General features: G+C 52.1%; 1 protein-coding gene across 50 annotated transcripts in view; it reads left to right on the forward strand.

The window, feature by feature from the left end:
* The first annotated feature begins 738 nt into the window (after positions 1-738).
* Positions 739-22,867, forward strand: part of EPB41 (erythrocyte membrane protein band 4.1) — a 193,891-nt gene continuing 171,762 nt past the window's right edge. For 26 of the 50 annotated variants that reach the window (XM_026516854.4, XM_026516862.4, XM_026516863.4 and 23 more), the window contains exon 1: positions 5,231-5,733. In XM_026516854.4, coding sequence (XP_026372639.2) covers positions 5,681-5,733 — 53 coding nt within the window. In that variant the 5' untranslated portion in view covers positions 5,231-5,680. Of the gene's footprint in view, positions 1,031-5,230; positions 5,734-19,589; positions 19,862-22,867 lie in introns of those variants that run through there. The other 24 variants (XM_048221912.2, XM_057305293.1, XM_048221913.2 and 21 more) reach the window with 4 other exon arrangements.

The following is a 22,867-nucleotide window of genomic DNA, read 5'->3' on the forward strand; positions in this document are numbered from 1 at the left end:
ACTTTGAACCGACTGAGCCACCCAGGTGCCAGGAGCAAAAGTACTTTTACTGACTCCATTTCACAGCGGAGGAAGCTGGCTTGGAGAGGGTTACTAGCTTGTCCAAATCAAGGGCAGCGCTGGGGATTGAGACGTAGGCAGTTTGTTGCCAGGGCCCATCTAATAGGAAGACCACTGACCTCCCAGCAAGTCGCTTGTCTTTATTGGGCTTCAGTTTCCCTCATTTGCCCAAAAATGAGGTAACGAGGAGAGGGGACTTGGACCAGGGGCTGTGTAAGCCCCTTCCAGTGTTGATGGGATGGACCATAAGAAGGGGGAAAGTCTCTGACAAGCGTGGCAAGATGGGGATGAGAGGAACAAGAGCCCTATTTACTGAACGCCACCTATCGTGTGCCAAACCTGTGCCTGGCACTTAACATATATCACTAATTCTGAGAAAAGTATTGTCAAATTTATAGTTGAGGAAACTCAGATTCAGAGAAGTGACTTGTTCAAGGTCACACAGGACTAAATGGGGAGGACAGGTGATCCAGGTGAGTCTCACCAGAGTCACTTCCTTAGGTTCCTTAAGACCAACTCCCTTCCTACCACTCTTCCAGCCCTTAGGTTAGGGGAAGCACCACGTGGCAAATTGCATCATACTTTTGCCATATGACGTCAGACACCACACTACCCAATCCAGGAGCTCCCCACCCAATCCTCCCGTGACCCTCGGGTCAACACGGGGCCGCTCAGAGCTCGGCGTCCCCCGTCAGACCGCACCTGCAGTCCCAGCCCTTTCCCGGTTGCGACGCTCGCACTTCTCGGCACCGTCCTCCTCTCCGCCCTGCCGATTGGCAGTTGCCTGCGCCAATCAGGAGGCCTCCCGGGGCGGGGGCGGGGCCTCACTCCAGAGTTGCCCTGTCAGTGCAGGTGGAGGCCCCCGGCGGGGCAAAGTGGCAGGAACCTCTTAAAGGGCGAGAGCGGAGGAGAGAGAGAACGCGGCCCGGCCCGGCCCGGCCAGGTCAGGTCCCCGCCCTGTCCGGCCCAGGTGAGCCTGGACTGTCTGGGGGCGACCCCGGGTCCCCGGGAGGGACGGGGTGAGGGACAGATGGACCCATTCCCAAGGGCCCGTGCCGTGCCGGTAGAGGCGAGACCAGGGTCTAAGGGTCAGGGGAGGGGGGGGCTCTAGGGTCCCGGCTTCCAAGGTACGAACTGGAGTCCACAGGGGCCTGGAGGTCTTGAAGTTCAGGGTGCGGGGAGGGGCGCGGGCGAGAGGAGAGGGGTCCGGGAGCTCTCGGGTCCGGGGCTGGACGCTTGCGGGTGGTCCCGGCCTGTCTGGGGCAGGGGTCCCGGGTTAGGTCTCCGCGGGCGGGTCTCTGCAGAGTGCTGCGGCCCCGGGTGCCCCCTCCAGCCCCGCCCTGTCCGGCTCGCGTGCTCCTGCCGGGCCCGCCGCAGCGCTGGCCGGAGCGGGAGGGCGGGCGGCGCGCAGCGGGAGGGGGGCCCCTGGGCCTGGAACCCCGCTCCCGGCCCTTACGTAACTGACTTTGAGTTTCCGGACTAAGGGACCCGTGAGCTGGGGTGCCAGCTGTGCCAGCCAGGATGGCCCTCCTATCGCCGCCCCGGCCCCGCACGCTCCCTTCCAGGCTTGGTCTCGGGGGACTTTCCTCGGTCTTTGGTCTCCCCAGTTTCTCTGTCGGTCTCAGATTCCTGCTTGCTCTCATCCCCCGATTCCCCATGTCCCTCATCTCTCCTCTCTCTGCAGTCCTGTCCCTATCCTCAGTCTTTCCCCGGGAGTTTTCTCGTCCTAACCTACACTTTACAGCAGACCCCACCTCTTTGGGGTAGAATAAGCGTTCTCCCCTCTAGCAAATTGGAGGCGGGGACTTGTCCAGACAGACCCCAGCCCAAGCTTGCCCCAGAAAGGGGAGGGTAGGAGTATTCCTGTAGGGTTAATGGGGGGGGGGGTATTTCAAGGCCCACAGCTTCCCCGGGGTGGGAGTGGGTGAATGTGACTCCTCAAGTTCATGGACTAGGGCTGAAGGCAGCCCCTTCTCTGCTTCTGGAGCCCTTTTCTCCAGAAGGAGGAAGCTTGGGGAATGCCTGGCCAGGGCTGGTGTTTAGGGCAGCTGGGAGTCCCTATGAGAGCTGCCTGGTGTCAGGTCCAGGTCAGATCCTCGGCTACTGAAGGGGAGAGGGAGGGGCAGAGCACTGGCACAGAGCCCCTGAGGTTTCAGCAAGCTCCCTACCTTCACCCCAGTTACAGGCCTGGGCAGGAGGCTGGGGGGTGGGGAGGGGATCAACAGGAGGTCAGAGGACTCTTGCATGGGATAGGGGAGCGGTGGAGATAGAGGTGACAGACTTTCAGGTCTGAGGAGCACGTACAGGGGCCACCCCCTGCCTTCAGGGCCCTTCTGAGTGCCAGTGAGACAGACACCTCAGAAATAACTCCTGTACCCTGCTGCTGTTGGGTGCGCGTAAACAAGCTGTTACAGCGGCCACGAGGTGGGAAAAGATTAATTCTGACTGGGATTGTGGAGGAGAGACTTTGCAGAGAAAGGTGGAAGGTTTGGGAGGAAGGGGATCCAGAAGCTTTAGGGAGCAAAGAGGTGGGAGGCTTTGCATGCAGCAGAACTGGGTTTAAATCTTGGCCCTGCCACTTTGCTGTGTGACCTTGCATGAATCACTTCCCCTCTCTGAGTCCCAGGTTCTTCCTTAGTCAATAATCCAGACTTCACAGACATTAAAAGAATCAAATGAGGTCCTAAGTGTGCAGGGACCAGAATGATAGCTGGTGTGGGAGTAGGCCAGTGGGGGTGTTTTAGGAGGCCCTGAGGTTTCCTCTGTGTATTAGGAGTCAGGCAGGGCCTGCCAGGTCCCAGCAATGTGTGAGGCAGCTGGAGCACCTGCATGGGGGGTGCTACGCAGTGAGGTGAAGAGGTGCCACACCCGTCTGTCTCCGGTTCAGCCTATCCCGGCATGGCCCAGGCTAGGCTGGCCTCCCTCCTGTAGGTTGCAGGTGCCAATAGAAGCTCCCAGGGCTCCCAGGGCTTCCAGGCTGCCGCACCCGCTAGGCCAGTGGGGGTGGGGCCCTTGGTAGGGCAGGGCCAGCACCCCCTCTGCAGAGTGGACCCTGGCCAGGAGCCTGGCTGGCTGCGCTGGGCAGGAATATCCCAGCCTGGCCCGGAAGATGCTGACGCTGTATAGGCCTCTAGAGGCCCAGGGCTCTGCTTGCTGGGGTTGTGCCCAGCCGCTGGGACCCAGACTGCTGGGTGAGACAGAGGCCAGGGTGGCGATGAGGAAGGGAGATGCAAGGAGACACCTCTGGAGGGGGAGCCAGAGCAGAGCTTCTCTGTGGAGCCGAAGAGGAACTGCATGGGTTTGTCCCTGAGCCCTTCCTGAGCACCACATAGAGGTCTGCTAGCCACAGAGCTAAACAGGATACCCACACAGGGCTCCTCCTAAAGGTCATGGTGGCTGATATTTGTTGAGGGCTTGCAGAATGGATCTTTACGATCGTCCCCTGGTGGGGGTGGGGCATTCAGATTTTTCTTGGGGCCTGGGATTCTGATGTTTAGTAAAGGGGGCAGGATTCTACTCCCCTACAGTCTGTGAGCCCATTGCTTTTCTCCCTGGGTCTCAGTTTCTCTTTCCGTGAAATGAGAAGGCGGCAGTCAGCACCCATTATGATAGCCTCCAGGACCTGGTTTACCCACATGAAGGGGAGGGGGAAGAACGGAGGAAGGGCAAGGTAGAGTGTGATGGGCCCTCCTGTCCTGTTCTTGGCCTGTGTTCTCTAAGCATAATTAGAGCCACATTTACTGTGCACTGTGCTCTGTGCTAAGCCTTTAATATGCAGCATTAACTAATATCCTTATAATCCCACGAGGGAATAAGTATTATTCCTATTTCTCAGGAGTTTAGGGAGATGAATCTACTTGACCAAAGTCACACAGCTGGGAAGTGGCTGGGCTGGGATTTGAACAAAGCTCTGTCTGACCCCAAAGCCCAGACTCAGCTGAAAGGGGAAGCCTCCACCTGGCAGGTCCCAAGGCTTCCACAGTGCCTAGTCTTTACCTCTGGAACCTACCTGACCCTTACTGGGTGAGCTTGGAGCTCTGGGATATTTATTCTGGGGAGGTGGGGGACAGGCTGTGCAGGTACCCACCGGGCCCAGTGTGTGGGGGGGGTGGGGAAGAGCAGAGGGAGCAACCTGCAGGTCAGGACTCTACTGGGGGTTTTCTCCGAGGGCCAGCCCCACCTGACTTCTGCCCAGGTAAAAGAGCTGGGCACTGAAAGGTGACCTTGGATGTATGGCCCACCTTTGGACCTCAGTTTCTCCATCTATAAAACACGGGCTTTAGTAGTTGAGTGCAGACATTCCTTGGCCCATGGGTTTGTGGCTGAAGTTGGTAACGGGGTAAAAGGTTAGAGGGAAGGGCAGGGTAGCAGTGGCTGAGCGTGTGGAAGAAGAGTTTGGGTCAGGAGCAGCTCGGATACTGGGCTGAGCATTTGATAAGCGTTTCAGATGAAAGGACTGACGTTGGAGAGGTTCTGAGTCTTGTCTGGGGCTGTGCAGCTGTATTACAGACACTGGGGGCAAAAAACAAGGGAAGGTCTGCAGAACAAAATCCAGGCAGATGCCTGTTGGAATCCTGGCTCCACCACTTCAGTAGGCTTGGAGATATGAAGGGACACACCCAAGCACACACAGAGGAGTCCCTTCACCTCACTGTCCTCATCTGTAAAATGGGAATAGCAGTAATTTTGCCTTTGTCCACTGCCTGGGTCATTGCGAAGTTCAAAGGAGATGAGATATTTGTAGCATTGGGTGAGAATGCTGGTTATTTTTCAGTCCAAAGTTGTAATTCTGGGTTCATGTTTGTGGGGAGAGGGCACTGCTGACAGCCCCCCTCTGCTGAGAGGGGCTGTACCCCAGGGACGGGCTGGAGAACAGCCCTAAGAATACCACCACCATTTACCAACAGGTCACCACGTGCCAGGCGCTGGGCCCAGAGCTTCACCTCTATTGTCTCTTTTAATCCCTACCTTGTCAGGTAGGTGGTGGCCTGACCCACGCTAGGTCCCCCCAAAACCCAGGCCTACAACTCCCTGTAATGATAGTAGCTACCAGTTATGAACAGTTTACTGGGTGCCAAGCATTGTGCAAAACGTTTTCTACATATTAACTCATTTAATCCTCATAACACCCCTGGAGGTGGGCACTAATGCTATTCCCATTTTACAGATGACTAATTGAGGCACAGAGAAGTTAAGAAGACGGGCCCGATGTCACAAAGCTAGTGAGCGAGAGCCGGGCTTTGAACTCGGGTTGGTAAGCTTCCTCGGTGAAGCACTCATCACAGTTGTAAGTCATTCCGGAGTCACACGCCTGCCCCCTCACTGCACTGTGTGCGCCGTGCGGGCAGGGGCCACATCTGTCTTCTTCAGACGGTATCCCAACACCCGGCACACAGTAGGCGCTGAGTGAGTATTTGTCTACGGGCTGGGGCTGGGAGGAGCTCTGGGTATGCGGTCACGTGATCAGATTGCCCACTCAGGGGGGTGTCTGCCCTAGCCGAGCCCCGGAGGCAGAGGCGGGGCAGGTGTTCCCCCTGCGCGGGACCAAGAAGGGCCCCAAAGAGACTCTTTGTTGGCTTGTGTCTCACTGCTGTCCTTTCTTCCACGTGTCCCTGCGGTGATGGCTCCCCGGCTTCTCCCGACGGGCTGGATGACGCCACCGGCTGCTGCTGGGTGAGTACTGGTTCGCCCAAATGACTGCCTCTCGGGCTGGATTCTAATGCCTGTCCTGCAGCGCTGAGGCTGCTGGGAAGCGTCCAGGGCGCCTGGCTGTGGGGGGGGCGAACTGAGGGAGGGCATTCTGTGACGTTTGGATCCGACCACAACGGTGATTTTTGAGACATGTGACACGATGCAAAGGTCTTTGGGGCCAGCCTGGTCGGGAATCCGTATTCAGCCGGGTGGCTCTTCCTAGGTCCATTTCGCATCTGTAAAATGGGAACCTCAGCATCTCCCCGACACAGTGCGTTTGTTCTTTTCTTCATGTAAGCCCCGGAGGAGCAGGGATCTTCGTGTATCTGTTCACTGCTCTATCTCCAGCGCCTAGGATACAGGGGCGTGTAGTAGCTATCAGTGAAACTTCTGAATGAATGAACGTATTTATTCATTCACTTTCACTATGCCCCATCACCATGCTATGTGCTGGATTAAACGGATCATTGATATAAAGTGACCACCATCCGCGGGGCTCAGTGAACAGTTCTCTCTTTGCTCACTAGACTGAGAGTTCCTTAGGGTGAGGGCTCTGTTCAGTGAACTCTGGGTCCTCTGAACGAAGGATGGGGCCAAGTACCACACCCATCAATCTGCAGAGAGAGGGCCTCAGCATCTAGACTCAGGGCCTCTGCTTAGAACTGGGGAGGGAGTGACAGAGCCTCTAGGTTTCCCCAGGAGAGGGGGGTAGCTGGGCAGATCTGGGGCTGAAGGTGGGAGGGGTAAGGAGGGACTCTGCCGCCCAGTGTTGCCACTTTCTTTACCGTGTGACCTTGGACAAGTCATTGACTTCTTTGTCTTGGAGACCTCATCTGCTACATGCATATCATAACCCTCCCCCCACATGGGTGTGGGAAGGAGCCAGTGAGAAGTGCCCAGCACAGGTCCCTGCTTGGTAATTGTTGGTTTCCTCCCGGTCCTGAGCTCATTCTGGGAGGGGGCCAAGTAAAGTGTCCCTCCTTTTGGCTCCTTTCTGCTATTTTAACTTCCCACCCAGTTGGGACTAGAATCCAGGAGTCAGGAGCCCCGGACTCTCCAGCAGTCTGGCCAGGGCCCCGGGCTAAGGGCTGGGCTCTACCCAGCGTGGAAATAGCTCAGGGGAGGCCCCAGTCTTTTGCTGCGGGACCTGATTCAGTAACCTGGCTTCTCTGGGCCTCGGTTGCCTCACCTACACATAGGGTTCTGAAGACGCGTCCCTTGAAGAATTATTCAATGAGCAAATGGGTGGACCAGGCATTATTATCGCTATTACTTTTGGGTCTGGCAGAGGAAGCTCCCAGGGAGGGCCCTGGAGAATCACGTCCGCTTGGCCTCAGGATCCCGGGAGTCTCTAGTCATCGTATGTACTCCTGTCATCGGATGTTTCTTAGATGCTGGGTGGGCTATATGCTATTTCAGATGCAGTGGCTCATCTAGTCCTCCTGGCCATCCAGGCATTATGGCCCCTGCTTTACGGGTGTGGGAACTGGTCCCGAGTAAATCAAGTGAGTTACCCAGAGTCACATAGTTATTTAGGGGTAGACCTGGAGCTCAGCCCCAAGGCTGCTCGCCCCAGGGCCCTAATTCTTTTTCTTCTCCTCCTCCTTCTTCTTGAGAGCACACAAGCAGGGCGAGCGGCAGAGGGAGAAGTAGGCTCCCTGATGCAGGATTCGATCCCAGGACCCTGGGATCATAACCTAAGCCGAAGGCAGATGCCTAATCAACTGAGCCACCCAGGTGCCCCCAAGGCCCTAATTCTTAGTGTAAAATTCTCTTTCCTTCCCCAAGGGGGCAGAGACTGTGTCTGAGTTTGCTCTATGTCCAGTGCTCAGCACAGGGCTGGTGAGGGCTACAGGACTGTTTCCTGAACACACACACACACACACACACACACACACACCCCGTACCCCCACTCAGGCCGGTGCTCTAAGAGTCTCAAAGATGGGGGAAAACAGGAAGCAGGAGAAGGCCTGATGCATATTGGTTGAAAGTCAGACCTGGCTTGAATTCCCTATCTATTGCTTACTAGTTGTGTGACCTTGGACAAGACATTTAACCTCTTGGAGTCTTAGCTTCCTTATCTGTAAAATGGGGATAATAAAAGAACCTATGTACCTCCTAGAGTTCTTATGAGGATTAAGTAATGCAGTGGGGTACAGGGCGAGTATCCGATGAAAGTAATTATTGTTATTACTGTAGTTTGGAGTGTTATTTTAGGGTTACAAAGATAGCCTTTTTGGGACAGGGAAGACCAGGTCTGGGAGGGGCCTGGTGGGGACAGGCAGGTAGCAAGCTAGTCTGACAGGTTCTGAAAGACACCAGTAGGGTGAAGGGACAGAGGAGGCCTCTTGGAAGTAAGAGTGTACCTCCCTTCCCTAGCCATGTGCTCTCCCTCATACCCCCTCTGTGCCAGGCCCCGTGCTGGGCATGGGGCACCGAGAGGAATCTGTGGGGTCTCTGCCTCTCCGCCCTGCGCCAGCTCAGATTCTAGCTGGGGGGAAGGACACAGAACCACCGCCTCCACCTTTGATCGCTGCACTGAAGTGTGAACTGTGAATATCTCCTCAGGCAGAGACCGGGAGAAGGGGCATTCCTAGTGGAAGGAGCTGTTTTGCTGTTTTGCCAAGGTGCAGAGTCCTGACCTGCGTTTGGGGGACTGCAGCTAGAGAGACAGGCTCGGGAGAGTGAGGGGGACTTGTCCCAGAGGCGGTGGGGGGCCATCAGATATGAAACAGGGGAACGACATGGTCAGGCTTCTGTTTTGGGAGGATCGCTTGACGCGGAGGACAAACGGGAGGGGAGAGGCAGGGGCGGCTGTGTGGCTGAGAGACGCTGAGATGCAGCTGGGGCTGAGCCGTGAGATGGGGAGCACGGTGGGTGGGTGTGAGGTCTATTTAGGACCCGAGCCAGCAGGATGTGATCGTGGACTGCCATGGGCAGGCAGGAGACGCAAGAGGTGACAGAGAGGGCCTAGGGTCTGTGGGGTGACGGGGCCTGCTGGGGTCTTTGGCACATGTCCAAAAGGAGGAACCAGAGCTGGGTTCGGGGGTAAAGCGACTTGTCTGTTTTTGTCACCTTCGGCCTCAGTTCCTCCAGGCAGCCGTAATGCCTGAGCTGGACGCTTGGGCAAGATCTCAGGCCACCAGGGCCCATGCCCCCCATTCCTGCCTTGGAGGTCACTTCCGGGAACCCTGTCTGGTCTGGCAGGGTTGAGAGAACTCTTTGGGGTGGGGGCCAGGCAGAGGCTGCGTGGTGCAGAGAAGGCCTGGCTTATAGCTCTACCAGTGTCACTGAATGCGTGACTTCTGGAAGTCATTCCCTCTCCCTTGCCCTTCTTTTCCGCGCCTTGAGAGAGAGGACAAGAGAACCTGTTTTGCCTGCCTCACAGATTCAGTGATAAAACGCAATGTCTAGAGACAAACATTTATCCAGCACTGAGTTTGTGCTGGGTTCTGAGGGGTTCCTGCCGCTCAGGAAGCACGAAGCACTCTGAGTGAGCCCAGCTGAGTGGGGGGTTAACTCTTTCTAGGCATCAGGTATCTGAGCTGGGATTTGAAACATGAGTAAGAGCTCTCTAGGCGGGCAGTGGAGGGAACAACTTTGTAAGCATGGGGAACAGCATGTGTGAAGGCTTAAATCCACATAATGTGCTCAGGGCACGCCCGTATGCAATGTAGTTTGGTATGGCTGGAACAGAAAGGGCGAGGTGATGCTGTGATGGGAGAGGAGGCTGGGCAGCGGAGTAGGGCCTAGGTCGTGCAGGGCTTTGGGGACGGTCACTTTGGAGGTGATCACCGTCAACTGCCTGCTCTCCTGGGACTGCTAGGGCCCTTTCCACCCTACTCGCCGCTCTTTCCCCATCTCCTCCACCCCCACCCTAGTCAGTCCCAGTGGCTGCCTCTCTGGGGAGTCAACAACCTGGGCTCCCTGCCAGCTCTGCTGCTTATGAGCCATGTGGCCGGCCCTCATCACCTGCCCTCTCTGCGCCACTTTTCACCTCAGTAAAATGGGGACGGCAGGCCCTCGTCACAGGGAGGGGCAGTGGCTTCAATGAGGTAATCCTCACCAGTGGCCTTGCACAGTGTCTGCATGCAATGGGCAACCATAAAAAGGGGCTCCAGTTCAGTCCTCAGTATTTGGAGTCCTCAATCTCTTTGGTCCCACCCGCTTACTTCCCCCGCCTCTCCTGGCAGCTGGCTCTGGCCAACAAAGGGAGGAAAGGATTAAGAAACAAGCCCAAATCTCCAGAGGGGTCCTGGCCCACTGCCCAGCTCACCCCCATCTGCCCCTTGCCCCCCTTGGCCTCAGGCCCAAGGACTCTCAGTCTTGAGGCCTGGGCTCCCCCCACCTCCCCACCCCAGTGGCCCCTTCCTGGCTGGAGGCCAAAGCCAGCAGCAGCCTTGAAACAGGGACAAATATTTTGAAAATCTGTGGCTTTATTTTTTTTCCCCTGGAAGCTGATAACCAGGCCCCCCCCCCTTTTTTTTCTGGGTGACGGAGAGAAGAGTAAGTGTGATGTCCCGTATCTATGGGAGGCCCCACAGTCTGGGCCGAACTGGATCCCTGAGCCTCGTGGAGTTTACAGTAGAGGCTGCTGACCAAGTCCCTGGTCGTACAGATGCAGGAACCTCAAATCAGAGTGGGTGGCTGACGGTGCAAGGTCACACAGCAGGGACCCAGGTCTCCAGACCCTTTTTGCACTACCCTACGAATGGGTGTGGTATGGGAACCTTGGCTGTCACTTCACTTTTCTGAGCCTCAGTTTCCTCTGCTGTAAAATGGGGCTGATTTTACTGTGAGGACTGGCAACGATGTGGATAAAGCCCTTAGTCCAGTGCTGAGCACTGTGAGGGTTCATTGGTCAGTAAGTAGTGTTAATGCTATTATGCATGCTGCCTCTAAGAACCTTCTTCTTCCTGCCTCTTCCCAGTCTAGGGACTTGATACAGTTTCTTGTTGAACAAATGACACCCAGTGAACCCGTTTCAAAGCCAGAGGCTCAGCATCTTTTACCCTCCTCCCCCGCTCCCCCTCTTCGGTTGGCTGGAACACTCTAGCCTCACCCTAGGCCTGGTTTTGGCCCCTGCCCCCAGCCCATCCTGCCCTCCTGGCACCTAGCCTGCACCGTCTCTCTTCCAGGAGCCACATGAGGACAGTTTCCCTTCTGCCTGCCTCTGGGTAATGCCACTGCAAGCACTTTGGGAAAGCAGAGTCGAAGGGTCTTGGATTACCCAGGCCTAGGCTGGGGGGCCCGAGATGGAGGGTGTGCTCCCTGAACTGTCCTCTGGGGGCTGGGGTGACGCGAAGACTTCTGCAGAGGTAGGGAAATAGGCAGGCCTAGAAGAAAAAAGCTGGTCCACAGCCCCCATGTGGTGGAGTAGCAGGGATGCCAGACCGGGGGCTGGAAGGCTGCACCCCTCCCCCAGCTCTTCACCTGCCCTCGCTGAGCCTCCGTTTTCTGGTTTGTAAAAGGAAGGCGATGGATTGATGTCAGAGGTTTCTACTAATATTATAGGATTAAAAGAAGGGATTTGCGAGCTGACAGACCTCGGTTTAAATCCCGGCGTCACCATTTACCAACTGTGGGACCTCTAGCGAATTCTTCCTCCGTGAGCTTTAGTTTTCTCTCTAATAAAATGGGAAAAATATTAGCACCTTCTCTTAAGATTACCTAAGGGGGGCTAAATTAGGTAATTCAGGTAAAATACTCAGTCCACAGCCAGCACATTGGAATTACTGTTGTTGTTGTTATTATTCTATGATTAGTAGAGACAAGAAGGCCGGTCTGCAGGGCTTGAGAAATTCATTCGATCATTCATTCATTCACTCAACAAATACGTAGGATTTGCATGGGGAGGACACAGAGAAGAGAAGCAGGGAGGGGTCAGGTAGACCTGCCCATTCTAGCTGTGCCATGTGGGTCAGTTACTCCTCTCCTTTGGGTCTTGATCCCTCATCTGGGAAATGGTGAGATGGTGAGCATAATCTTTACCTCCAGAGTTGTCCTAAGGCTTAAGACAGTTCGAGTACACAATGGGTGATCAGTCCGTGTATGATTCCTTTCCTCTCTCAGCTCTGTTAATCACTGGGTCTATGATCTCAGACAAGTCCTTGAATATTCTAGGCACACTTCCACCCCAGGGCCTTTGCACTTGCTGTTCACTCGGCCTGGAACTCTCTACCCCCAAATACTTGCATGACTTGCTCTCTCATGTCCTTAATTTTTTTTTTTTTTTGTTTAAATGTCACCTTCTCAGTAAGACCCTTCCTGTCTTGTTTAAAATGGTAACACCATTTCCTGCCGCGACACGAACATTCCCTATCTTCCCTCCAGGCCCATTTTTTTCTCTCCATAGCACTTATCATTCTTTGACGTACTGTATTTTCGCGAACGTTTCTTTATTGTTTGTTCCCCCTATTGGAACGGTAAGCTCAGTGATGACAGTGATTTTTATCTCTCTTGTTCAGTGTTATATCCCCAGCACCTAGAAGAGTGTTTGGCTCATAGTAGGTGCTAAATAAACATTTGTGGAGTGAATTAATGAAAAAAATGAAGCCTCTTCTCTCTGGTCTGGCATTATGCTATGCAGATAAATAGTTCTCACTAAGTAATTGTAGGAGTGGCCATCAAACTCTCCATTTTTGCCAGATAATACTTTGGCTGGGTCATCCCTAAAGCCCTTTGCTTCTGACATTTTCTGCCAGGGGATCAGTTTCAGTTGGAGTGCCCAAATCTTTTGTTCCCAAGCCTGAGCTATGCAGAATTTCTAGTTGGGGCTGTTTGGCTGTTGGGCCCACATTAGTTATTATGTCATTATCGGTAATTAGCACGTAGGCCCAGAGGATTGAGCCTTCTGTTTTTTAGCAGCAATCACAGCAGAGAGCTTTGCCAGCCGGGGAAGCCCAGGCCTCGTGCAGCTTCCTCTGGAACTACCCCCTTCCCAGCTATGGGTGCATGGCTTAGGCAGACCAAGACAGAGGTGTCCAAAGCTCCAGGCAGCTGGGTAACCGGGACAACCGCTGTCTTCCCCAGGTAGTATCCTGCTAAGATTCTCCTCCACACCCTCAGCTCTCTATGCCTGGCCTGGTAGGGAAGGGGTTCTCCAACCCCCCTGGGGGAGCTAGGCATAAGGTTTCCCAATATCGAGTGGACAGGGGCATTTTCTGGTGCTCAGGACTCAGTATTATGGGTGGGGGAAGTAACCCTGGGTTGAAGACTCAGGGCCCTGGGTTTAAGTCCCTGCTTAGCTGCTTGGTTTTGGGTCACCATAGACACATCACGACCTCTTGCTAGGCCTCAGCCTTCTCATCTGTCAGAGATAGAGACACCTCCTTGGCCTCACTGGCAAGAGAGGCGGGATAGTGGAGTGGGCAAAGGATAGGGTTCTGGAGTCAGACAAACTTGGTTTCCCAACTCTGCCCCTTCCTAGCTCCATGACACTGGGCAAACTGCCTCATCGCTCTGACTTCAGCTCCAAAGCTATAAAATGGGGTGAAAATAGTACCCACTCCACAGGGTGGTTGTGAAAATTAACCAAGAGAATGCAGGCACCTGATGAGTACCTTATTCCATCCTTGTTGGTACGAGTACCCTGACCGTGGTGGAAATGCGAGCAATCTGTAAACCGTAAGAAGAGTACTGGCCGTAAAGCCAGCCGGATGTGGATTTGAACCTGAACTTGGCCACTTCTTAGCTGGGTGATCTTGGATAAGTGTTGAGCTTCCTCATCTGTAAAATGGGAATTACAGTCATGCCTTCCTCCAGGGACTATTGTGAAGGTTCACTGACGTACTGTATATAAAAGTACTTGGTACACAGTGTTTGGCACACGTTTCTGCATATTATAGACGAGGCCGAGAGGAGAAGGGACTGCATAGACTCCCATAGTATCTCAGTGGTGGAACTTTGATGTGAACCCAGGTCTGCCTGCCTCAAAAGCCCATACTCCTTTTACCTCTTCTTGCCATCACCCTTTTATGGGATGACGGTAATGGTCACTGTCCTTATTGTTCGGGACTCTTCTGATTCATTCCGCGACCCCCAGTGCCTACACGAAAGAGGTGCTCGGTCCTGCCTGCTTCCCTGTGGCTCCTCCTCTGCCCTCTCCTCCGTGAGGGTTGGGCCAGGCTGACTTCACCAGTTCTAGAAGGGGCTCCGCTAGCTGGTGGCACTCAGTCTCTCCCCCTGTTTCTTGGGACACCCTCTAGACCTAGAGGGTACGTGGCCCTGGGGAGAGAGAATTAATGGGTTAAGCTTGAGTGAGCTGGAGGCTTTGCTGGATCAGGGTCATTAGGCCCACTCCAGCTGGCGAGACAAGGGGGTTGGGGAGGGTCACGGGAGGCCAGATCCTTGTGTCCCCTCCTTGAATGTCCTAGGGCTATAGTCAGAAGCAGCCACAACAGCCTTTCCCTGGGGTCTTGGGACAGAGGTTGGCGTTGCTCATTCATGTCATTTCCAAACTGCTTTTCTGAGAGTGATGTGAAAGTAGCAGGGGACAGTGGTATCAGACAGACCTGGTTTAAGCTGTGTGATGTTGGGCAAAATAGCTCACATTTCTGGGCTGTGGTTTTTCTTTTTTTCTTTTTAAAGATTTTATTTATTTATTTGACAGAGAGAGAGAGACAGCCAGTGAAAGAGGGAACACAAGCAGGGGGAGTGGGAGAGGAAGAAGCAGGCTTCCAGCGGAGGAACCTGATGCGGGGCTCGATCCCAGAATGCGGGGATCACGCCCTGAACTGAAGGCAGACGCTTAACGACTGAGCCACCCAGGCGCCCCAAGGGCTGTGGTTTTTCAACTGCAGTTGAGGGTAATATTACTTTGTAGGATCGCTCTGAGGCTTAACGCAATAAATGCATATGCAGTACTTAGTATGTGCTCTGCACTTAGTAAATACCTAATAAATGCAGTTGTCATTATTCTTATTAACAAGTTATCTCTAAGGGCCCTTGCAGCTCCGACATTCCTAGGTTTATATGACTTGGCCTGCAGCTTTGGAAAGGAAATGTAGGTGGGCTCGGCGGAAGGCAGGGAACAGAATCCTGTAGTAGGGGTCAGAAGACTTGCCTTCAAGTTCGGGCTCTGCCATCTGTGCTGTGTGACTTTGGACAAGTCCTTCCGGTTTCTGCACCCGTTTCCCAATGTTTAAAAGTTAGCAGCTTGGGCTTGATGGTCTCTAAGGGCCTATCCAATTCTAACATTTTGTGAATTGAAAAGCCTAGAGGAGTGTCTTAGCTACCATCTACTGGGTCCTCTTACATTTTCAACTTCCTTCCCTTCGGCCCCTTGTTTCTTGGAGTGTTTTCACAGCAGAAAGGACAGAACTTGCCAACTCCAATGTATGTGTTTCAGTCACATTTTTTGTTCTTACTGGGCTTTAGGGCCAAGCTTAATGCAATTTTTGCAAGCAAAGTGTACTGTGTCACAGAGGTCAAAGCATGCTCTGTGTTTTCAAATGCAAAAGACAAGGTATTGTATAAAATTACTGCATAGGCTGATTTCTTTGGCCTTTATCTCAAAAATGACCAGAAGGGCAGCCTTGTATGCAATAATTTAAAAAAAAAAATGCTGCAGTCAATGCATCCTAAAAAAAAATAATCATAGGTATGCTTAGATAAAAGGATATTTGTTGAGTAAAAGAGATAAAGATGGGCATTAAACCTAAATGTTGGACATCTAGGTTAACCAAATTATGGTATATCCATTTGAGGGTACTATTAAAAATGGTGATGCAAATGTCACAATATGTTATGAGGTAGAAAAACTCAGTTCCAAAACAGTATGATTTAAGTTTGAAAAAAAAGCATTAGGTTGAACGATACGCAGTAGCTGCTGTTTGACTATTTTTTTTTTTTAAAGATTTTATTTATTTATTTGACAGAGATAGAGACAGCCAGCGAGAGAGGGAACACAAGCAGGGGGAGTGGGAGAGGAAGAAGCAGGCTCATAGCAGAGGAGCCTGATGTGGGGCTTGAACCCATAACGCCGGGATCACGCCCTGAGCCGAAGGCAGACGCTTAACCGCTGTGCCACCCAGGCGCCCCCTGTTTGACTATTTTTAACTTATAAAATCAGCAGTTTCGTATGACTTAATTTCATATACATAAAAAAAAAGTATATGTGTAAGAGAAGGTACTAGAAGGGAAGTCCACCACCAAAATATTGATGGTAACTATTTCTGATTGATGATCTTATGGTGATTTAAATTTTTTTCTTCTTATTTAACTATATTTTCTTTCTCTCTTTTTTTAATAAAGATTTTATTTTTAAGCAATCTCTACACCCAACCCGGGGCTCAAACTCACAACCCTGAGACCAAGAGTCGCACGCTCCACTGACCGAGCCAGCCAGGCGCCCCTTATTTAACTATATTTTCTACGAATAATTCAAGTACTACTACTAAAAATAATTGCCTAGAAAGGCATAGCACTATATAAACAGTAATTTTCCTTATCATAGCCTGTTTATCATTTGTGTTTAAAAGGTCTGAAATGACTGCAATTTTATGACCATGGGCAGGATGGAAAAGACAACTCGACTTCATGTAGTTTTGTTACCAGGATGGGTTTTTATTCTTTAGTGACCATTCAGAACACTTTGCTGGCGGGCCCAGCTTTTCAAAACCCTCTTCATCTCTTGCCACCCCGCACAACAGACAAATGTTTTCCATGAGCCCCATCACTGGGGTGTAAGGCCAGCTGTGTCCCTAATCCGCCCGCGTCCCAGATTTGGGAATGGTTCAGACTCCAACTGTTTCCCCCACTCTACCCCCACTGTCTCCAACCTCATTTCTTCCAGGTCATCGGAGGCCCCAGCTACTGTCCCTGGCCTTCCCCACCGGTCACCACCCAATTTCACCACCTCATTTCGCCCTCTTCTGTGCAGCTGGTGTTTGAGCTCAGTTTGCAGTGGGAAAGGATTAGGACCCTTTCAAGCCGTCTTTTTTCTTTCTTTCTTTTTTTTTTCTTAGTGCCCTTGACCGCTCCAGGGGCTGACAGGCAGCTAGCAGGGCCTGTATTCCCCAGGAAGGAACAGGAGGGGTGGTGGAGGAGGCAGTGGCGGGCTCAGCTGGCAGGCGGGCTAGAGATGGCCCCTAGAGACCCCGTCCTGGGGCTTGGAGTATGGCACAACCGCCACCCAGATGTGAGCATGAAGCAGGCAGGCAGGGAGCTGAGTTTCTGCCTAGAAAATTAGCCTCAGGGATGGTGCTTGGGACCTTGACCCTGGGGACCCAGGAGCTGCCTCTGCAGGGCGAACTGGCACTGGATGTCTGGTTTGCAGAGGCCTCTTCTGAGAGGGCAGCTGGGCACATGCCTACGAGTAGTTTGGGTCGTTTCTCTGCCTTCAGACTGGGCATTACTTATCCCCCGACTGCTTACTATGGGGTGGGCCCAGCGACGCTGAGGGGTTGAGCACTTCGCCTAATAGGTGATGGCTTATAACTTGATAACAAAACCAGTCATGCATGCATAGTCCTTTAGAGTTTACAAAGCCCTTTCAACTCCAGGCTATGAAGTGCAAGCGAAGACTGGACTTCAGGTGTTTGTGATTCTAAAGCCCGTGCCAACAGTTTTTGGCGTGGTGTTGCAGAGCACTCTGAATATGAGTGGTTTAGACCTGCCTTCGTTTAGCTATTTTTTTCTTAGCCTGAGACCCCTGCCTTTCTTCAGGGAGATGACTGCTAAGTACTACACACTCCATTCATCCAAACAAGCCTTTTTAAATACGATGTGTCATTGGCTAGCACTTCATGGCATAGAGACTCTTGGTTTTTATGAGTCTGAATTTGCTGGATAACATAGTGGTCATGGCGAGGCATTTGGTGATCGATCTTCAGGATTTATCCTTCATGGTACCAGATTTCCAGGTCTGATATGGAGGAAGCCTCTGAGGCACAGACATGGTAGGGTAGAGAGCTCCCTGAATCAAATGTATGCCTTAACCTGAGAACCTGAGGCAGGGGACCAGAATATTCAAGAGTAGGTGCTTCACCTCGAGTACGCAGAATGACCCCGGCCAAGTCACCTGACCTTACTAAGCTTCAGCTTCCTTATATATAAAATGGGGATAATTTGTTCACTTGTTCAACAAATATTTATTGAGTATGCACTGTTCTGGAAGATGAATAAGAGGAGCACAATCCCTGTCCTCTTGGAGCTTGTCATTTAGGGGATCTAAACTGCAACACTGTATTGAGAGGAGCAATAAATAAATATATAGAAAGTCAGGTAGCAGGACTATGAAGCAAATTAAAGCAGGGCGAGGTGAAAATAAAATCTCAAAATAAAAGGGGGGTGGTGCCTGGCTTGCTCAGTTAGTAGAGCATGTGACTCTTGGTGTTGGGGTTGTGAGTTTGAGCCCCATGTTGGGTGTAGAGATTACTTAAAAATAAAATCTTAAAAAAAAAAAAAAAAAGTAGGGCAAGGGTGTGTGGGTGGAGGCTGTTTTAGATAGGGTAGTCAGGTAGTCCTCAAGTGGCTCACTTAGGATGTTTCAAACAGATAATTCATGCAATGTGCTCAGCTCACTGCTGACAACAATTGAGAGCTTAACAAACATGTTATTATGTCAGCCTGCTCCACACCTCTCAGTCCATATTTTAGTCTCCGAATAGCAGTAATAATGAACACTTATGTAGATCTTACTATGAGCTACGCGCTGTTCTAAGCCCTTTACATATTTTAACTGATTTAATTCTTACAATAACTCTTATGAGGTAGAACTATCATTATCCCCTTTTATGGGGGTTAGAAACAGACACAGAGAAGTCCACACAATGAGGGAGGGCTGGAGGCTGAGAACTGAACCCAGGTGTCTGTTTCTAGAGGCTGAGCTGTGGATGGGAGAGGGGCTGTGGTCAGATACCGTGAGACAGTGAAGATGGCACAGGCAGGTTCTGATGTCAGTTGGCCTGGCTTCTTATCCTGGCAGGTCTAAGCCTCTCTGCCTCAGTGTTTTCATCTCTAGAATGGGAATACCAGAACCTGTCTTACCTTGTAGGGACCGTGCTTAAAACATGAGCCTTCATTCTGCTCTGTGGGGTCCCAGCCTTTTTAGAGTTAAGCCTGGCAGGGAGTGTGAAGGGTCAAGGGGCCCCTGAAACTTCTGAAAGGAAATAAAGGCACATCAGGCTAACTATCAGAGCAACCCTAAGTTCAGCTGGAGCGCAGACCTCGGAAGCTAGGTTTTTATGATTTTGAGGGTGCCAGGGTAGAATTAGGAGACCCTTAAATGCAAAAGACAAGTAAAATCTTGGCGTGGCCACAACATTCAGCTTCCGTTTCGGGCCTTACACAGCAGCCAGAGAGGTAAGGCTCCACGAACGTCAGGGTGTGAATGGTGCCTAGAGACCATCAAGTTAGTAGATGGGGAAACTGAGACCCAGAGAAGCTGAGTGACTTACCCAAGGTCACGAAGTGTATTAGTGGGCAGTCGGCAGGCAGCAGACTGGGCTTTCCTTGAGGCTTTCAAATCTCGGCCTCTTACCTGGGCCTCCTCCCGGCGGAAGGGGCCTCACCTCGGTCCTGGGCACTAGCTGCCTCAATCCCCACGTGGGTGCTGCAGGGGCCGGGAACACCCGGACTCCAGAGCGAGTTCGACTTGCGCTTGCGCACACGCGGCCAGCCCCTTGCCTTTTCCCCTCTTTTTCCTTCCCCTCCCCGGCCCTTACCGGCCTAGAGGACGGGGGAAACTAGAGGAGCCCAGAACTTGTCCTCAGCCAATGGGCTGACGGGCCGCGGGCCCGGCCCCCTCCCTCCCTCAGTCTCCGTCCAATAGAAATTTACTACAATGTTGTGGCGAACGGAGGGGGAGGGGCGCGCGCGGGCTGGCTGGCTGCGGGCCCGGCGGCCTCGCCTCACGGAGGGAAGGCGGGAGGGCGCGCGCCGGGGCCGCCTGCTCGCTTGCTTGCTCGCTCGCTCGCTCACTCGCTCACTCGATCACTCGCTCGCTCCCTCCCTCCCTCCGCCGGTGGGTTAGTCAGTCAGTCCGCCAGCAGCCGGCGGGCCCGCGAGCCGCAGAGGGCCCGAGTCTCGGCGCCGGCGCCTTCTCCTGCCATTGTTCGTCGGGCGGCTGCAGCGGCGGGCTCGGGAGCCCGGGCCCCGGGGGCCACCGGTGAGGCGAGGCGGCTGCGGCGCGCGAGCGGGGTTGGGGGGCGCGGAGCTGTCCCCGAGGGGACGGTCCTGGCGGCCGCGGCGGCGCCGCAGCCTCTTTGTCTGCAGCCCCCCGCAGGCCCCGGGCCGGGGGCGCGGGCTCCGGGGCCTCCGCGCGCCGGAGGTTGAGGGGCTGCAGCCGGGACGCGGCCGGCCTGAGCAGAAAGAGGCGGGGGCTGCGCCGAGGGAGCGTTGCAAAGTTGGGCTTGGGGTCTGTTTTTGACGAGGTCTGCCAATCACTGTCCACGGGCAGGAGCCTTGGAAGGAAACCAAATGGAGGAGGATTGCGGGTTCCGGGCGGCGAAGGTGTTGGGTGCAGCCGCAGAGCAGTTTCTCCGTGACGAGGTGGCTGGGCTGTCTGGAGAAGTCCGGCACGGGCTGAGGGCTGGAGGGAGCCCTGGAAGGACTGTTGAGGCCTTCCCGCCAGAGACACCCGCCCCACTGAAAGAGTCCTCCGACCCCGAGGGCTCTGCCGCGCTCCCCTTAGCCTTCGCGGTTCCCAGTGACCAAAGGGTTAAATCTATTCTCTCAGCATCGTGACCTCTTTTTCAGTTCCTGCATCTGTCGGCTTGGAAATATTTCCTCCCGCTTGCTGGGCTGCTTCTACCTGTGGGGAGGCTGGATGTAGGCTCGCGCTCCGAGAGGCACCACCCGGCGATGGTTCCGGGCGGGGGCTTGCCAGACCAGGTCCCTCCGCCCCAGGAACGCGCGTTCTCTGGAGAGAAAGTGATCTCACGTGCAACAAATTGCTGACGGATTGGTTTCTGGCCACATGATAGCCACTGTCATCCTGTTGTTCCTCTAACTGTGCCCTACCATGAATGCCTAGTCTGTGGGGACTTGTCGTTTTTTGGCACCTGCTGCTGATTAGGAGATAGGTGTTTTGGTTTGGTTTTTAAGAGATGCCGAAACCTTTTTTTAGTAGTCTGGGTGATTTCACAGCTGCTATTTTGTTCTTTCTGTTTTTAGGGGAAAATTGCAAGAAATGGCTATGTCTTGTGGCTTGGATATTATTATAGTGGATTCATGCTCTCTGTATATGCTCTTGCTCGCTACTGTTTTTTGTATTCTCAGTCCTGGCAACAATTTTAGGTGGTTTACGCTTTTTAAATTTTTTTAAAAATAGATTTTATTTATTTATTTGACAGAGAGAGAAAGAGAGAGAGCGCTCAAGCAGGGGGGGAGCAGGCAGAGGGAGAAGCAGGCTCCCCGCTGAGCAGGGAGCCCATGTGGGGCTCGATCATCCCAGGACCCTGGGATCATGACCTGAGCCAAAGGCAGACGCTTAACCGTCTGAGCCTCCCAGGCGCCCCTGGTTTATGTTTTTAACAAAGCAGTTGATATACATATCGCCCTTACTTTTCATGGAAACTTGATGTACTCTTCATTTCCCTTTTCTGTAAGTTGGGAACATCATAAGTTCTTTGCCAGCTGTATAATTTTTGGTTTTGTGAATAGTTTCTTGGGGTGTTATTAACATAATCCATGTAGAGTAGGTAGCAGGATATCTGGCACACAGTCAGTACTCAATAAATGACAGATAAAAAATGGCTATAACAACATCAGATTGCCTTGGAATCAAGGTGCTAATTCAGAGTGCTTTCTACAAGAAGGTTATAATTAAGGTAAATACAAGAGTTATTCATATCTCTGGGGGAAACTGAAGTAGGGTATATCTTTGCCACTATTAAAAGTGAACTCACTGGCAAACCCAAGCTCAGTGTGCTAACCTTCTGATTTCTTTTTCTTCTAGTAACAAAACCACACTTTTTTTTCCTTATGTAATTGAATTCAGTCTTGAAAAGAAATGTTTTTAATTTTTAGGCCTCGCCAAAATACTCACAATGTGTTTACTAGTGTTATATCCAAATATCTTATAATAAGTCCCCAATCTACCTTTTTACCTTTATTCTCCTTATTACTTGTAGTTTTCGCCTAAGAAGAATGGTCCAGTAATAACTCATGCTTTCCCATCTCTGTGTCTTTGGCCATGCAGTTCCATATATGCTCTTCCTGACTGTTTTCAGGTCTTTTACCTTAAAAATGCTCCTTAGATTAGTAATTTGAAGTATGGGGAAAAGTTCCATATGTGGAAGGAACTTCGATGGAGTTTTTTGTTTTGTTTTGAATTTTCTTAGGGATTCATTTGTATGGCCAGCTAGTTTAGTTTTCTTTAGCTGGTGTTTGTTAAAAGGATTTAGGTCCTAAGTGTCCCGTTGATACGTGTAGCCTTAGTAGTAGATGATGGCCTATGGTGGATTAAGAAAACTACTTAGGCTTCCATTCTATTCAGAGCTAAGAGCTCTACCAGTTGACGAGTTTAAGTTTAATGCTTGGAAATTGTGGCTGTCAGCAGATAGACTAAGCTAACAGAAATGGACTAAACTAATCTAAGCTAATAGACCCATCTTTTAGGTCGGTCGGCTTGCTTTATGCATCTCTTCTCTTTCTTGGTGGTCTAAGGGTCATCATTTCCTTAATGTTTGTTAAACACCCAAATCATATTTGTTGTTTTCAAGTAGTAGATGTGTTGAACAAACCTGTTTTAAACTAGTCTTATCCTCAGTATAAAATATAAAATAACATGATATAATAACTTATGTATTAGCAAAGTAATACACAAATTTTCCTCTGCATATTTAAAAGTACTTTCATCTATCCCCTTTCTTTTTTCCCAGTGAAACACTTATAAGGTGGGACGCCTGGGTGCCTCAGTCAGTTAAGCATCTGCCTTTGGCTCAGGTCATGATCCCAGAGTCCTGGGATCCTGTCCCACATTGGGCTCCTTGCTCAGCAAGGAGCCTGCTTCTCCCTCTGCTTGCCGTTCTCCCTGGTTGTGCACCCTGCTCTCTCTCTCTGATCAAAAAAACAAAACAGGGGCGCCTGGGTGGCACAGCGGTTAAGCGTCTGCCTTCAGCTCAGGGCGTTATCCCGGCATTATGGGATCGAGCCCCACATCAGACTCCTC

This window comes from Ursus arctos, unplaced genomic scaffold (genome assembly GCF_023065955.2).
Source record: "Ursus arctos isolate Adak ecotype North America unplaced genomic scaffold, UrsArc2.0 scaffold_32, whole genome shotgun sequence".
NCBI classification, from domain to species: Eukaryota; Metazoa; Chordata; class Mammalia; order Carnivora; family Ursidae; genus Ursus; species Ursus arctos.